Source organism: Homarus americanus, unplaced genomic scaffold, assembly GCF_018991925.1.
Source record: "Homarus americanus isolate GMGI-L3 unplaced genomic scaffold, GMGI_Hamer_2.0 scaffold26351, whole genome shotgun sequence".
NCBI classification, from domain to species: Eukaryota; Metazoa; Arthropoda; class Malacostraca; order Decapoda; family Nephropidae; genus Homarus; species Homarus americanus.
The window spans coordinates 5831913-5848921 of NW_024724368.1; the positions used below are offsets into that span (position 1 = coordinate 5831913).

The 17009-nt window shown below is 36.2% G+C and overlaps 1 protein-coding gene across 1 annotated transcript in view; it reads left to right on the forward strand.

Moving 5' to 3' along the window:
* Window positions 1–17009, forward strand: part of LOC121864227 (eIF-2-alpha kinase activator GCN1-like) — a 79307-nt gene that overhangs the window by 30946 nt on the left and 31352 nt on the right. Inside the window, exons 19-27 of the mRNA XM_042363272.1 lie at window positions 2301–2467; window positions 3724–3876; window positions 5009–5173; window positions 7092–7325; window positions 7486–7680; window positions 9565–9783; window positions 12066–12330; window positions 15334–15513; window positions 16646–16809. Coding sequence (XP_042219206.1) covers window positions 2301–2467; window positions 3724–3876; window positions 5009–5173; window positions 7092–7325; window positions 7486–7680; window positions 9565–9783; window positions 12066–12330; window positions 15334–15513; window positions 16646–16809 — 1742 coding nt within the window. The remainder of the gene's footprint in view (window positions 1–2300; window positions 2468–3723; window positions 3877–5008; window positions 5174–7091; window positions 7326–7485; window positions 7681–9564; window positions 9784–12065; window positions 12331–15333; window positions 15514–16645; window positions 16810–17009) is intronic.

Here is a 17009-nt window from a genome sequence, read left to right on the forward strand (position 1 = left end):
CATTAACCTCCAGTCCAGGTCACCGGTTAATGCTCTGTAAAATACAAGTCCACCCAGCTGTGAATGGATACCTGATTTGGCCGTACTGCCTCTTTGTGTGTAAAAAACACACAAAAAAAAAACATAGCCCTCAGTATGTTTGGGTCTGCATCTCCCCTGACAGGTTGTATGGTTTTTTGCTGTTACGTTTTTATATATATATATATATATATATATTTTTTTTAGGAATAGCCCACCTGGGCACAGGTCATCGACCCACAATGAGGGAGGGGGGGGAGGGAATAAGAATAAAAAGATATTAAAAATATAAGAGAAAAAGACTAAACAGTATTAATATACATCATGAAGATGCCGGAAAACCAGCTTTTTGAAGCGAGACATTGTGAGAGTATGGAAACACAGAAGAAGGCAGAACATTTCACAGTTTGGCTGTGTGAGGAAAGAAGGATGTACTATAATGGGTTATTCTAGTGTGACCGACTTCCACACAGAAACAATGGGCACAGTGGACAAGACGAGTGTTACGAGCCCGCTGCCTTGCCGGCGGTACACGGTGCCAAATCCACCGAACATTGCCCGTTAAAGTACCTGTAAAAGAGAGAGAGTGAAGCAACATTGCGGCGAAGAGAAAGGGAAGAGAGATTATCAAGTAAAGGAGGAGAGTTAATAAGACGAAATGCCTTTGATTCCACCCTATCTTAACAGTTTTATGAACAACATTGGTTCTTCAGCACTGCCAGATCTTACAGCCCACCAGATGGCCAACCATAGCTCTACACCATTGCAATATGCTACATTTACTTATCATACACGGTAAACCCTTGCTATTTGCAAGGGTTATGTTTCAAGGGATGGTGCGAATTGGCAAAACCGCAAATAGCAACTTATACTACCTTAATGTACGACTGTATACCTATACAGTACTGTGTATGAAAAACTTATATCACCGATATTACTTATATTCGTATGTGGAAGTTTGGAGCTTGATGAGGTGGTGTACTGTACATAGGTAGAAGACTGGTTATTGAAGCATAGGGGTATCATCAGGATCACTGTTGGAAGAGGGTGAGGCAGTGGTGGTTGGTGGAGTGGTGGTTGGTGGCAAAGTGGGTGGTGGTGTGGTGGTTGGTGGAGAGGCGGTTGGTGGAGAGGCGTATGGCCAGGAGGTGGCGCATGGCGGGGAGGTGGTAGGTGAGGTGGCAGGTGGCTGGGAGGAGGGTGGTGGAGCGGTGGCATCAGCTGACTGAGTGAGGGAGAGAGGGAGACGAATCAGCTGAGCGAGCGACTGGTTCTTTCTTGAAAAATATCGTGATTGGTAGTTGCTTCCTCTTGGCTGTAAGATCTTCAAGCATTTCCTGATAGGGAACCAATGCCTGGTTGATTTCTCAGACCAAACAACTGACCAGCTATGGCAGTACTCATCCCCTTCTTTAACTTGTCTAATAATTCAACTTTCTTTGTCAGGGTCATCACTGACTTCTACATTTTATATTTCACTCCATTAGCACTGACACTAGGCAGTCTTTTAGGGGCCATTTTCACACAGAAACACTAAAGTTTTGCGAAAACAACACGAGGTGCTGCATCACAGGCAATGGTTGAGCGCGAACAAAGGGAGAGGAAACGCTGCGGGGCGTGGGGTGATTCATGTACTGCGGGAAAGGCTCGCAAGCTAGCCACCATCTGCTTACCGCAAATAGTCAAAATCGCAAATCGCAAGGGTTTACTGTACTATACACAAGTATAGTGATTTTTTGTTTTTTTTTTAAGTAGGGATTTGAACTGTATTTTTTAAGGGGTTAGAATTCATGCATTTTCATGGATCATTTATGGTGAACAATAGCTACCAAGTACAGTACATGCTTGCTGTATGATTATACCTAGTATTTTTCAGAAGTTAGGGTTGAATTACTCAACAGGTATATGAAAAACTCAAGTATTTTTACCAAAATATCAGGGGTTGAACTATATATGAGACTGCACTATACCTGTACTCGAGTATATATGGTAACTACATATGTATGATATAGTAACATTTAATTACCTTGATTAAAAACTGTCTTAGTAACTTTCCATTTGGGTACTATATATAAGTCACATTTAATTTTGTCAACTACAGTTCTACATTATTGTAACTTGCTACTGACAACAGACTTCATGTGCATGATCAGCTAATGTCACCTTTCAGAAAGAAAGTACTGTACAAGGTGAAACAAATGTACCAGTAGGTAAGCTTCATTGTCCTCAGACAGCTCTCTCATTTAAATCATAACTTTTAACACATCCAAATTTTTCTTCAGGTGAAAGTACTGGCCGAACACAACAGAATGCCTGTGCTGTCCTACAGGAGGTGTGTCGATGTGGCTCAGGTGAAATTGGCTGTGATACTGCCTCACCAGAAGAGATTTCTGTTCTTCTTGACACACTTCAGGCTCCAGCACAGTCTGTCAGGGATGCTGCATTGAGGGTAAGGAACAGTAATGTTTAACATGTTTGAGGTGAATGTGTGGAATTGGACTGAGGTTTAAAAAAAAATTGTGTTGATGTTTTTAAAACATGAAAAATCCTGAAAATGTAGAGGGAATTAAAAAAATATTAACACTGAAAGTGCAGAGAGGTATTGAACACTAAAGCTATTGGAAATCTTATGTATATATATATATATATATATATATATATATATATATACATATATATATATATATATATATATATATATATATAAGAGTATATATATATATATATATATATATATATATATATATAAAAAAACACTAAGTTCCCAAGCGCTTTTTTTTATAGAACTGATCCCAAGCCCACCCATGACCATAAGAATCTCTTAATTACCATTTCACAAAAATTTCTCAAATTTCTTTACAACTAAAAACCTGGAAATTAATGTGCATTTAAAAACTCATGCACTGTTAAACAAATGTTAATCAAGAACTCCCCAACAACACAGGTGGCTGCATTTATAAGGTTCCTTGCAAGGAATGTAATATGTTTTACTTAGGCCAGACAGGTAAAGATCTTGTAACTAGACTTAAACAACATAAATATAGTGTTAGGACAGGCCAGGAATCCAATGCTCTGTTTGTACATTTGAGGGATAATAAGCATTGCATTGACTGGGATAATGCCTCCTCAATATTACCTTGTAATTCAATTGACAGTAGGAATATTATAGAATCCAGTCTCATTAAACATACAGAATCCATCAACATGAATTTGAGTAATGGTATGTACAAACTGGATAATTTCGTAATTAAGAAGATTTGTTACCAGGTGAGAAGGTTGGGCCATCTTACCCTCTGACCTGACTACGAACTGCTGCGGTGCTTTTGAAGATTAGTAGGGTCACTACCTAGTGACCGGACCATTGTGGACTTGATCTCACCTTCCTCTACTGTATATATAAGCCTTGTTATGTATTTCTCCTTAGTCTGTACTCCCCCCTGAAGATGTGAAAGCGCTTGGGAACTTCGTGTTTTCTTCTTTCCTTGTGGTTATCAGCATATACTTGGATCACACGCACCTACAGTGATTTATTTGCATATATATATATATATATATATATATATATATATATATATATATATATATATATATATATATATATATATATATATATATATATATATATATATATATATATATATATAAAATAAAATAAAATAAAATAAAATAAATAAAGTTGATGAAAGATTTTCCTCGTTGCAACAGGGACTGTCTGTTGTTGTGAAGTCACTACCCAAAATTGAAACTGATATCGAGGGATGGCTACGTGTAGCCCACAGACTTTGGGTAGCAAAACATGATGTAGCTGAGGAAGTTGCTCACCTGGCATCTGAGTTGTGGACAGCTGCCAATTTGGAGGTAAGTAATTTATTTCAAGACATTGCACTGCTTTTTAGGTTGGATTGAAAAATAAGGAATTGCCCATTATGATAACATAGCCTCCTACATTGGACATTTTCCAACCATAATATCATCCAAGGGACCCTGGAATCACACATCACAGACAGGTTCTAATAGAATAGTTTTGCAGTAGAACATAAATAATTTGTATAATTGAGAGGAAGGGAGTCTAAAGAATAAGGGTTTAAGAAAAAAGTTCCTTGTTTCATTTTCCTAGGTATAAACTCTCCAAATAGATCTTTCCTAACATTTTATGAACAGCTGTACAGTGTTGTACATTAAACTGTTCATATTTCAGATCTAAGAATTTGCTGAAGGTTCACAGATAATCAAGTTTTTGTGTTCGAAATGGTTATTTCTGTGAATTGTGTTATTCCAGTGAGAAAAGAAAAGATAAATTAATCTGATTCTGTGTAAATAGTTAAGAAATCTTTACTGGTTATATGTACAGTATATGTATATACTGTACACCCCAAAGTCACACCAAGTGCAGTTTTACCCTCTCTTATTTGGCAAACTTGAGACCAGGGCCATGCTAGAAAATATATTTTCCCGTTAAGTAGACGGTTGATAAATTAATGGTATATTAGCCTAGTGCTCTGTAATGTTATGGGTTTCTTTGCATACACATTTGATGCAGCATAATAAATAAGTTTGATAAACTAGTAGTGTAACAATAATATTTAAAAATATATAATAATAGATGAAATAATAAATGAGAAATGTGTATAATTCAAGCATCCCATTTTCATCAGCGCTTGAAAGTGTAATATTTGCCTGTGACCACAACATCTTTCTCTTTATCTCGTAAAAGATGATGGTAAACTTTTCATTAGCAAGCTGAATAGAAAGATTCATCTTGCTGTAAGCATTGATGTGCAAATATTCAGAAAGATAACACTCGGCATTTAACCTCCCTTGCTCCATGTTTAGTGAGGAACATTAAGCAACTAATGTAGATATGACTTGTCTAATCATAGCATACTGGTATTGACTTGTAATGATTTTGAATTTTTTATAATAAAGATTTCCCTGACAAGTTTTCTAAAAGTAAGTTAATAATAGTCTCACAAATTGTGTTATATTTCAGGCAGATGGAGCACTGAGTGAAGGCATTTTAGGAGATGTGGTACACCCAGTGAGTGCTGTACGGGCAGCTGGTGCAGCTGCTCTTGCTGCATTAGCTGAGGATAACCCAGACCTGGTAGCACCTATCACACTCCAGCTAATTGAGATATTCAAGGAAAAGACCGAGGTAAAATATTCTTCACTAAATCTCATGAATTGTGCAGTATGAGCTTTGAGTTTAAAAAAAAAGTATAATGAAAATCGTCCTACTTTATATTTTTCTACTGATACCTGTTTAATTTTAATGTACACGAGTAGAATTTGCTGCAGAAAGGGACAGTGATATTACCTTTGATATATATGAAAATTTAAATTTTGCCAATTTCATATCACATTTCTGTAATAGCATACCGAGTAGATGTTTTTCTTCAGCCCCAAAAGCATTGAATCGCTTTTAATCGACGTTCTACTGTATTAAAAATGTTGAGTGTACCCTCAAGTCTACTCCGTGCTTTATTGATAACAAAGCATAGAGTAGACTTGAGGGTAGACTCAACATTTTTAATACTACATTTAATTCTGAATAGTTGTGAGAGGATTTTCCCATTATTATTTGTGTGTGTGTGTGTGTGCGCGCGCGCGTAAAAGAAATAATTGTCCTAAGAGCAAACACATTAAAGAAATATACATTTCTTTGTACACAAGTACAATTGTACCCCCCCCCCTTTCAGCAAATTTTATTTGAGGATTTGGTTATTCGAGACCAGTTTGAGAACCTAACCCCCGTGAATTTGAAGAGCATGCTGTATTACTGGTACCAATACAACTTACATCTAGCGCAGGCTAACTGGACCTCTTTATGACAAAGTGTTATTTTTATGGCACAAACTTAATGTACACTGTACCCTTGCTTTATGCACATTCATGATAAGGGAATTTGCATATATGTACAGAACTAAACAGAGAATTTATCTGAAATATTCTGTAACATTCAATGCCATAATATCATTACCACTGGGGTTAATTATACAGACTTTTCCCTGTGAAAAAGCCATAATTTTGAGCAACATATTACTGTACTCACTTTGTACTCAAATGTACTAAGCTAAAGGACTAAAATTTTTATCTTGTGCAAACTATTTGATGTTTATAATCAAATTAATTGCTATCTTGCAAGGATACCAGTAATGCAAGTTATATTCTGCTAAGTCAAATCAGTGACATTTTATAAGAGAGAAACTTTAAGCCTAAAACTACTATCACCCTCTAAGTCCTTATTGCCTTCTGGCTGAGAGAAGGGGGGGGGGGGAGGTGAGGTGTTGACAGCCAGGCAGAGAGATAACCAAGTGTGTAGTTTTCAGTGGCGGTGGTCGGAGATTCGGGATTATACAATAGAGGGAGTTCAATTTTTTTGTTTATAAAATGGCACTGACTTAACTTAGCAAACTTGCATTGCATTGCTAAAATTTTGCAACATAGCTACTGATTTGAGTATAAACATCCCATAGTTTTCACTAGAGATAAAAATTTTAGTCCTTCAACTTAGTACATTTGAGTACAAAGTGAGTACAGTAATATGTTGCTAAAATTTTGGCTTTTTAGTAATTAACTTCATAAATTTGAGTACAGGTTGTGATAATTGTAATAATTTTTCCACACATTTATAGCATTACTGTTGACTTTTAGTAGTTGTGGAACGTATCTTAATATTCCCCATAAGATTAAGTATTCACTATATGCGTCCCGAACCATCGAAGCTGCCGGATTAGCGGGGTCCAACCTGTATTATTATTATTATTACTATTATTACGGTATTATTATTATTATTATTATTATTATTATTATTATTATTATTATTATTATTATTATTATTAATGTTATTGTTGTTGTCGTCCATGCCACATAACCACAAATTTGCCAGTCAGGTGAACTTCTCAGAGTAGGGTACTGTACCAATAATGAAGGTTTTCTCTAATTAACTTGGTCCTTTTATTTATTGAAAGGGATTTATTCCTAAAGAACTTTGATACCAATTTTTTGTTTTTAATTTGGAAAACTTTCCCATTCATTTTAAAAGTTATTTAATGAATTATGTATTTCTCCAGATGACTCCAGCCGTGAAGGACCAGTATGACCGTGTTGTTATGGAAGCTATTGACCTATGGGAAGGTCGTGCTGGAGTAGCGTTGGCTTTAAAGCAACTAGCACCCCTATTACAAGCTGACACTGTTGTCACACTTGCCAACTTCTTTGTACCTGATGCCCTTGGTGATCGTAATACTGAAGTTAGAAACAAGATGCTTGAAGCTGCCATGGCTGTCGTCAATTCACATGGAAAGGTGAGGACGTATCAGGAGTTGTACTTTTTACTACGTATTTTCTGGCAATTGTTGAATTTGAGAATTTTATAATGGTCAAATAATATTTATTGCAAAATATGTGATATTGATCCTTTTATAAAAAAAATTATCAATATATCTGTGTTTATTATTTATCAAGGAAACTGTGAACAGCCTCCTACCTGTATTTGAGAAGTTCCTTAACACTGCACCCAATCATGCAAGCTGTGATGCTGTGCGACAGAGTGTTATCATTCTAATGGGTTCTCTAGCAAAACATCTGGAGCACAGTGATCGTAAAATTAAGCCCATTGTTGTCAAACTGGTTGAGGCACTGCACACACCCTCACAACAGGTAATTAATTTTCTTGATCACTTTTTGTAATGTAACTCCAGATGGAACATAGCCTTGTTTTGTATTAATGTCTGTAAGCTAAGAAGATTTTTTAATTTTTTTCAATCCTTTAACTGCTCTTGAGCAAACTGGCAGGAATCGTGAACAAGATTGACTTTCCTTTCTCATGCCTTCTTCCATTAGATCTAGTTGCTATGATTTAGCCATTAACACCTGAAATCATACTCTACTCTTCTATCATTCTCACATCTGCTGCCTCGTTGATGTCCCTCCCCTTCACTTCTAGTTCTTCGCTCACTATATCCTCCCATCTAATTGGATTTCCTTGGTAACTTACCACCAAACTCTGATTGGTAAAACAGGAATGGATCTACCATACATTCTTATGGATGGTAATTGGGATGAAAGAAATGTAAGTGGTGATAGAATGGACATCCAGGAAAAAAGCAGAACACATGAATGATTAGAGGGTATTTAGTTGAATGGTTTACTGGGGTGTACCAGCAGTCTGGGTGACTGAATGGCAGCTGGTTAACCTTGGCTACTGTCTTTAAATATTAGAATCCTGGTTTTAGTCAGGGTCTTCCTCCCTCTAAGAGTTAACCTTCATCATGTAAGATGCAGGGTAAATATTGGAGACATTTTAGGGAAAAGTGCATCTTCCATGGCAGTGCGTCTGATATGCTGGGAAACATGGTATGTCTATGCCCTTACATCCAGCCACATTGTCACTTAGTGGGAAAAGGCAAGAGATGAAATGTGTTTTTAGAAAATATTTGTTTGAGTTTGCTATTTCAAGTTTAAGCTGTAATATTATTTGGTCTAGAGTTGGTTCAGTTTTCAGAAAAGAATACAGTATGTTTACAATTTTATTTAATAATTTTAGCATTGCAGTGAAGACATGAAGGAATTTGCAGTAACTAGGATGGGATGATATTTATATGGAGGTATAATAATTAACTTGAAACTATTGAAGCACCTTTTAACTTGTCAGCCTAAGTCTATAGTTTTCTGTCATTTGTTATAAGTTGAGCAGTTGTTTTTCTGTCAGCAGTAAATTAATAAATTTAATTTGCAAATTTGATTTTAGAGCGTAAAAGAAAATCTAATGTCAATATGTGAATGTTGTGTTTAATCCATCATCAAGATTTCCTTGTCTTGGTGCGTCTTTTTAGAATAAGACTATGAATTTAGCATTTATATGTCTTGAAAGTCATTTATTCCTCTTTCATTTCTAAAAGAGTTTATCATTTGTCATCAATATAGTGATGGGGACTGACCTAGTCACTCTGTAATGAAGAAAAATTTAGTTTTTTGCAATTGACCTTTTTATTCTAGTAAGATATTCATAGAATAAATTCAACTAAATTCACCCAAACCTTACTAGCTTTATCTGTCCTAGCACTTTTGTAAGGGACCTTGTCACCATCATGCACCCACTGATTAGAGAACATTTAATTTCTCTCGTCTTTTATAACTTCAGTATCTTACACTTGTTAAGGGAACATTCTTATTTCAATAGAACCCTGGTTAAAATTTTCATTAATCTTATGGCATTTAGCTGCACTGCACATATAACTGCTTAGGCTTTAGGAAAACAATAATGAATTCAAAGTTCTTTAGATATTGTTCATTGTAATGCAGTGATAGGATATGAGTGTATCATTATGGTAAGTATTGTATTTTAATATAAAGATGCATTATTGAATAGCTGTAATAAGTCTCATAAAGTATTTGAAAAATAACTGTCCCACCTCAATTCAGTAATTGAATTATGATGATGAAATAGTGTCAGTTAAAGGGGAAGTATTATAAGTAACTATACCAAAAATTTGTACAGTATTTTTTATTGCATGAGCTCATTTTTTATTTCTGATTCTCCAGGTTCAAGAAGCAGTGGCCAACTGCCTGCATCCTTTAGTGCCAGCAATCCGTGATGAGTGCCCCAAATTGGTCTCCAAACTCATGACTGTGCTTTTGGAATCTGAGAATTATGGAGAACGCAAGGGTGCTGCTTACGGGTTGGCTTCCCTTGTAAAGGGTATGGGTATTCTAGCCTTGAAGCAGTTGGATATCATGAATCAGCTGACAAATGCTATACAGGTATGAGAAAAAATTTTTTGGGCTTAACAAAACATTAAGCAAAAAGGTGACTATATTTTATTTTAATCTTTATAATGCAGTAAAGTACACTTACTTTGATGTGTGTATGTAGATGGTTCCTTGTTGATGATGATGATGGGAATTAGAAGTGGGGGTGGAGGAGGAGGAAGTGGGGATGGAGGAGAAATCACCTTTCAGGGGACCCATGCTTGATGCCGTCATTTCACCCATAAAATTTAAGTTCACTAGGTGTAGTTCAAGATTATTTTATTTAAATCAACACTGCACTGCACTAAATATTTTCATTATGTTAACTAAATTTCAGAATGACCAATAATTTCAATGAAAAATGCAAAATATTCAAGACACCAACAAAATAGATGTTCACTCCACTGTTAACAAAGCCCAACTGACGCCTGTTGGCTGAGTCAAGCGTCTGATGGGTGCACAAAAAAATAGTTCCCTGTACTGCATATATTATCAATATGTTAAATGTTAAAACTGACTAATAATTTTAATATAAAAATGCAAAAATATTAAAGAGCACAACTTTCTTGATATTTACCCCACTGGAAACGAATGTAAACATAGAACAGATTACTGAATTGGCAGACTAGCCCATCACCTGATCAGCTGATGCTCACAACAAAACGTGATGTTCGTAAGGATTTCGTTAATCGAAGTTTTGTTTGTTAACCTAATTGGAGGTAATTCGTTAATCGAACCGTTCGTTAACCGAGGGACCACTGTATATGTATGTGTGTGCGTGTATTCAAATACACACACACAAAACACATGCAAATAAATAATAATTGAAAAATCCTCCCATAAATAATCAGAAACAAATTTATTAAAAATTTGACAGTCTACCCCCAAGTCCGTGCTCTATTAATAAAGTACTGTAATAAAGAACAGACTTGAGGGTAGACTCACATTTTGAATAAATTTGTTTCTGATTATTTGTGAGAGGATTTTCCAATTATGATTTATTTGTATGTTTTGTGTGTGTGTCTACACACACACACACACACACACACACTTTTACAATACAGGTAAAGGAAATTACTGTCTCTAGAACGAATGGCTCCCTGTCTCAGCCGCAAAAATGCCGGCAACTTTAAAACTACCCACACACTTTCTTGGGCACATCCAGGATGTCATCTGCAAAGTAAAAATCCACGGATAAGGTAGTATAAGTTGCTATTCACGGTTTTGCCAGTTCATGCCATTCCTTGGAACCTAACCCCTGTGAATAGCAAGGGTTTACTGTATACTGTACTTATAATATAAATGAAAAAAAATTAAATTAAATAAATAACGAAGTGATGATCATGGATACATTGCCATATGATTCTTACTAACACCATGTTATGTGTACTAAATGTTACATAATACTTCCTTGAGTTAAATGTACAGTACAGGGTATATATCAGGTGCCACTAAGAGAGCACAGGCTCTCAATTGGCTTAGCCATGTCAATATTGTTAATATTATCCACACTGTATCTGTATTTTTCTGGCTAAATAAACTGTTTCAATATCAATAACTAAGGATCCATGCAGCTAGGCCACTCATGTGCCTGGCACTTGGGATCGCGTTGGATTATGATGCAATCTCGGAAATTTGTTCCCAGGCCCAAAACAGAGGGGTTTGGAGATTTTCTCTGAATTTGCGAGAAAATTATGATTTTCATCCCCAGACCTGGAATTGAGATAATTTTTCTGGAAAATTTCCGGACCAATTTCGGTTCCGGCTATTGGAAAGTTCCGGGGATCTGGGGTTCTGGCTAACAGAGAGATTACTTTTTTTGTGATCCTGAATAAGTTATTAGTATTTGTCAGACATTGTTGTGATTGAACTGGGGTGTGACAGTCTTGGGTTAATGCCTGTATCTCTTCTCAAATCCCTTTATTGTACTGTACGTTATGTATTTCCGGGTAAAAAAACGATTAAAATTGGATTATGAGGCAGGACTCGTTGATTTTTCCAAGATACAAGTCTGCAAAACTCATTCAAAATATTTTCATAAATTCAATGCCTGTCCATGCCATTGTTGTTCTTGCTAGACTTTTTTGTTTTTGAACTGTAACTTGTTAAAATTTTCCACTTGATATTGGTTTGATGTTTCATATCTACATGAAAATTAATCCCTGCTGGACTGTAGGTATGACATAAGACAATGTAAATATTGTTTTTGGGTGTTAATCGCCATTTTTATTTACTATATACCTTTCACAGAAACTAATATTTGCAGTAAAGAAGACTATACTTTTGTTTTTCAGGACAAGAAGAACTACAGGTACCGGGAAGGGGCTCTCTTTGCCCTGGAACAATTATGCAACATGTTGGGAAAGCTGTTTGAGCCATATATTGTGCATATTCTTCCCCATTTGCTTCTCTGCTTTGGTGACACCAACCAATATGTAAGAGAGGCCACCGATGACACGGCTAAGGCTGTCATGAGTAAACTATCTGCCCATGGTGTCAAGCTGGTACTTCCATCTCTTCTTGCTGCTCTCGAAGAAGATTCTTGGAGAACTAAGACAGGTCAGAAATTTGAGCTGATGTTCAGTACAGTGCAGTATTAACATGATAACAGGATGGAATACTTTCTTTAATACAGACTCACATGTCTCAGTCGAGTCCTGCATTCATATCTGTCATATCAGTGTATTGCACCTCGTTACCTACACTCACTTATGTGAACTTTTTATGTCAAGTACATATTATCTTTAATGGGGCTACTTCTCCGTGGTTTAGGCATACACCCAGGTAGGACACCTGTCTTACTTGCTTCTGTGTTCCTTAGATGTTATTGCATTACACCATTCCCCAGGATGCGACCCACAACAGCCGTCTTATAACCAGGTTCCTACTCACTGCTGGGTGAACAGAGGCAACAGGTATAAAAAGACCAGCCTAGTTTCTCACCGTGCCTGGGGATCGAACCCGAGATCATTCGGTTGTGAGCTGACTGCGATACCATTGTGCTACAGGGTACCCGGGCTTTAAGAAATTGGTAAAATAATGTAGAGTATGTATTTTAAGAAATGGGTAAAAATAGAAAAAAAATTGGATGGAAGGAACAACTCTTGTTCACTGAATACTTAATAGTGGTGTAGACCTAACGAAAGTTGGGGGTTGCAGGTGGGGTTGATCAGGTGTTGCTCTATTCACCTGGTTTATTTATTTATTCAGTATTATTGTCTCGTACAATCAGCAGACACCACAAAGTGGTTGGATGCCTTTGAAATGTGGTGTTATAGATGAATGCTAAGAATAAACTACACTGACAGGAAAATAAATGAAGTACTACGATTAGCAAAAACTTCAAGAGAAATATTTGTAATGCACAGAAAAAGAAAAATTAAATACTTTGGTCATATAATTAGGGATGAGGGGATAATAACATAAATATTAATGGGCAAAGTTGAGGGTAGGAGGATCAGTGAAAATCAGAGATTGGGTCAGATGAATGAAATGAAAACCTCGGTCCAGGGAGAGATACAAAACCTTGGAGGATTGGTAAACACAGGCCAAGAATATTTAGAGTGGAGGACTGTGGTTGCCATCTCTCAGAAATGAGGACGGTACTCTGATCGATTGATGATCAGCCTCTTATGGTGTGTGATTCATCATTATTGATATAAAATTTTGATAATAGAAAAAAATACAATATATAATTTGTAATCTTACTTGAAAATAAAAGGATAAGCTGTAATGCAAGGTGTTCATTCAGGACGCATTCCTGGAGTGAGAGGTTTCAGTAAATCAGCTTACAGTACCACACATTTTAGCAGGGAGTATTTAAGAAAGAACTTGTGTGTGTATTTTCCTCCTGTAGCCATATTTTCTTTTTCTTTTTTAATAATATATACAGTATACAGTATCAGTAAATGTGAGGAATAAATAAAAATAATACCAATAAATAAGTTACAAAAAAATACGGTACTGTAGTATTGCCAAGCCAGTAAATAAAAGCTAAATTAAAGAATAACACAGTGGCCATTTGCATATACTCCTTGGTTTACCATAGCAATGCAGATGCTGCCTCTGCAGATTACCTAGCAGCGCCCCCCAACACACGCCTCACCTCGCCTCCACCCGCTCCGCCACTAAGTCAGCTAACTCATGTGCAAAGAAATGTATATTTCCTTTGTGTTTGCCCTTAGGACAATTATTTCTTTTACATTTTTCACAATATGTATGTAGGATGGTGTGTGCATGTAACTAGGTACAGATGTTAATTGTCTCACTTTATCATCATCAGTCCAGTAGCTATAATTCGAGCTTTTATATTTACAATAATTATTTTTTAATTAATTAAAAATAATATTGTGTTTAAGTAAGAAATAACATATTTTTAATTCTGGAGCTGGGTTAAGTAGAATTTAGCTTCCGGAAGCAGCAACTGTGGGATTCATTAGCTTACGGGAGACCTCAACTTCACATCTAGGATGCTGGCTGATCTTTTTAGCCATTTTTCAGACAAACAAATGTGTCTTATATGCCGTAAATAAGGTGTATGGCATTTGATATAAAGATACTTTCCAAACAACATTGTTTCTTACTTTTGAGTGATACATCGTTGCTCGACTTGGCTACTTGTACACTTAAAACAACTGATTAATGAATAAACCAAGGAATATGCAGATGCCTAATTTACTACAATATTATTTACTCCTGTACTAAGTGCGGATAAATACACTACGTACTGTACAGTACTGTTTACTAAGTGCTGAAGACAGATGCTGTGGTAAGCATGAGAGGGAGGTAGCTAGCTAGATAGGACGATCAGCTGTTAGCACTTTGTAAACAATGACGGGGAATTTAATAAGATGCAGTGACTCGTGGTGTTGAGTGTCGGATTCTTTTTAGGTGAAGGTTAATTATTTTACTATAATTTTTAATCAACCTGGCACCAAGTGAACATAAATAATATGAGAATTATGGTGAAATTGTGTAAAGTTCTGTTAAATGGATCCTGGGAAAGGGGGAAGCCCCTCCCACTTGCTGTTCCCAGATGCTCTCATGTCCCACACAGAATTTACCCCTACACTTTTTTCTTATTTTTATCTTTATAGTACTATCAGTATACAATTTTCTCTTTATTCATAAAACAAAATCTGTGGTTACTTACATATTTTATAACACTTTATGAAACAATCTTCTCAGTGAAAATAGTGATCAACAATCAGACTTAATCTGACTTTCAACCCAGAGAGATCTATCTCAATTTTTTATTGTTGATGTAATGCTGTTTTACTAACTTTTTATGCACTTAAAGACCTTAGTTGTTGAAAAGCAGTAATAAATTATAACAACAGCTGATTTCCTTGAAACAGTCCAGACAAGCAGTGGTATGTTCCCCCAATATATTAACTTTTTTCAGACTTAAAAATTCTCCAGATGGGTCTCCCCCCAATAAGTGTCCTGCTTCAAGGTACTCTGTACGTGCGAGTTTGTGTGTGTGTTCCTAGAGCCACACTCCATACAATTTTAAATGTGTAGTAAACTAATTTTAGCAATTAACTTCTTATTATATTTCAGGATCAGTAGAGCTGTTGGGAAACATGGCATTTTGTGCCCCAAAGCAGCTCTCCTCGTGCCTTCCATCTATTGTGCCTAGGCTTATTGAAGTTCTGAGCGATTCTCATATGAAGGTGCAGAAAGCAGGTGGTCAGGCGCTAAGATTAATTGGCTCTGTTATAAGGAACCCAGAGATCCAAGGTAACTGTACACTTTTCTTTGTTTTCTCATTAAAACTTTTTAAATGTATAAATTCAATTTCAGGGTTGTTGTGATTTTAATGGATATGTCTCAGCAAAAAATCATGATTCAAATATTTTATTTTATTTTTTATTTTTTTTATACCAATAATTGAAATTTATGTATGTCGCAAAGAGATATGGGAAGAAATTTTCATTATACAGTACTGTACTTCATTTCTTTCTTATGTTCCACATCTGCATCATCCACTGTTTTAGACTAAGTGTAGGTGATCTGAATATGATGCATAAATAGTGTCAAGCATCTAATATAATGTAAGAATAACCATAATGATTAATAAAATTGTCCTTCAAGTGTTGAAGTGTTTCTCATTCAACTGAAACATAATCAATAGAAAATTTAACAGGTAAACCACTTCTAAGGAATGTTAGTGTTTAAAAGGCTTGCTTTTTGTTCATCTTACCAAGAAGTTAAAATGACAGTTATTTTTACATGCAAATTTTGTTGCAGAAACAAGTTTGATCAGATTAATTCAAGCTCCTATGGTTAATTATGTCATTGATTAATTGAGATTGTTGGTAGGCTGTAATCAAGTGTTATAATTTATCAGCTTTATGTCAAGTAAGGGTGGGGGCTGACTTTGCACCCTCCACCTTGACTGTGTCGAGAACTTTTGTCTGGGACTGTACAGCTTTGGACAAAAGGAATTCAGCAGGGAGGGAGGTGGTAATGGTGGTATATTGGAGGGTATGGCACATAGATGGAGACTTGGTACTGACACATTGGGGTGATGGTGAAAAGTCTTCTCAAACAATCAACTTTTGTGTAATTTTTGTGGTTGTTTTGATGTATTGTTTTATTTACAGCATATTGTTTGTGTAAGCAGTGTTTGCCACACAATTAAACTTAAAAAAAATATATATATTTGTGGTGTGAAAAAAACATCACAGACCTTTAATTGCCACTTCTATGTGACAGTGCCAAGTTTCCACCTACCCTCCCATTCATCACCTTCCCCACTCCCTGTCTACCAAATTCTTTTTGTTCACAACTGTACATCATACAGCAGAGCCTTGGGGAGAGGGCTTGTAAGGGTGGACTTTTTTAATGCTTATTGTTGTTGTTCTTCCAGCCATTGTGCCAGTGCTGTTAGCAGCTCTCCAGGACCCAACCAAAAACACATCAATGTGTTTGCAGACTTTACTGGAGACCAAGTTTGTACATTTTATTGATGCTCCATCCCTGGCCCTCATCATGCCTGTAGTACAAAGAGCATTCCAGGACCGCTCAACTGAGGTATGTCAAGAATGATGTTGGTAATTTTCTTCCCTCTAGGGCTGATAACCTCTCCAAATTTATTTATGAACACAAGTAGCGATACATTCGGTGTACATCGCCTTGAACTTTGTACTATACCAGGGGGCAAATTAAAAAATAAATAAAAGAATTGGGGTCAATGCACCTGGTCATTATTGTGTCCATTTTTCAACTTCGTA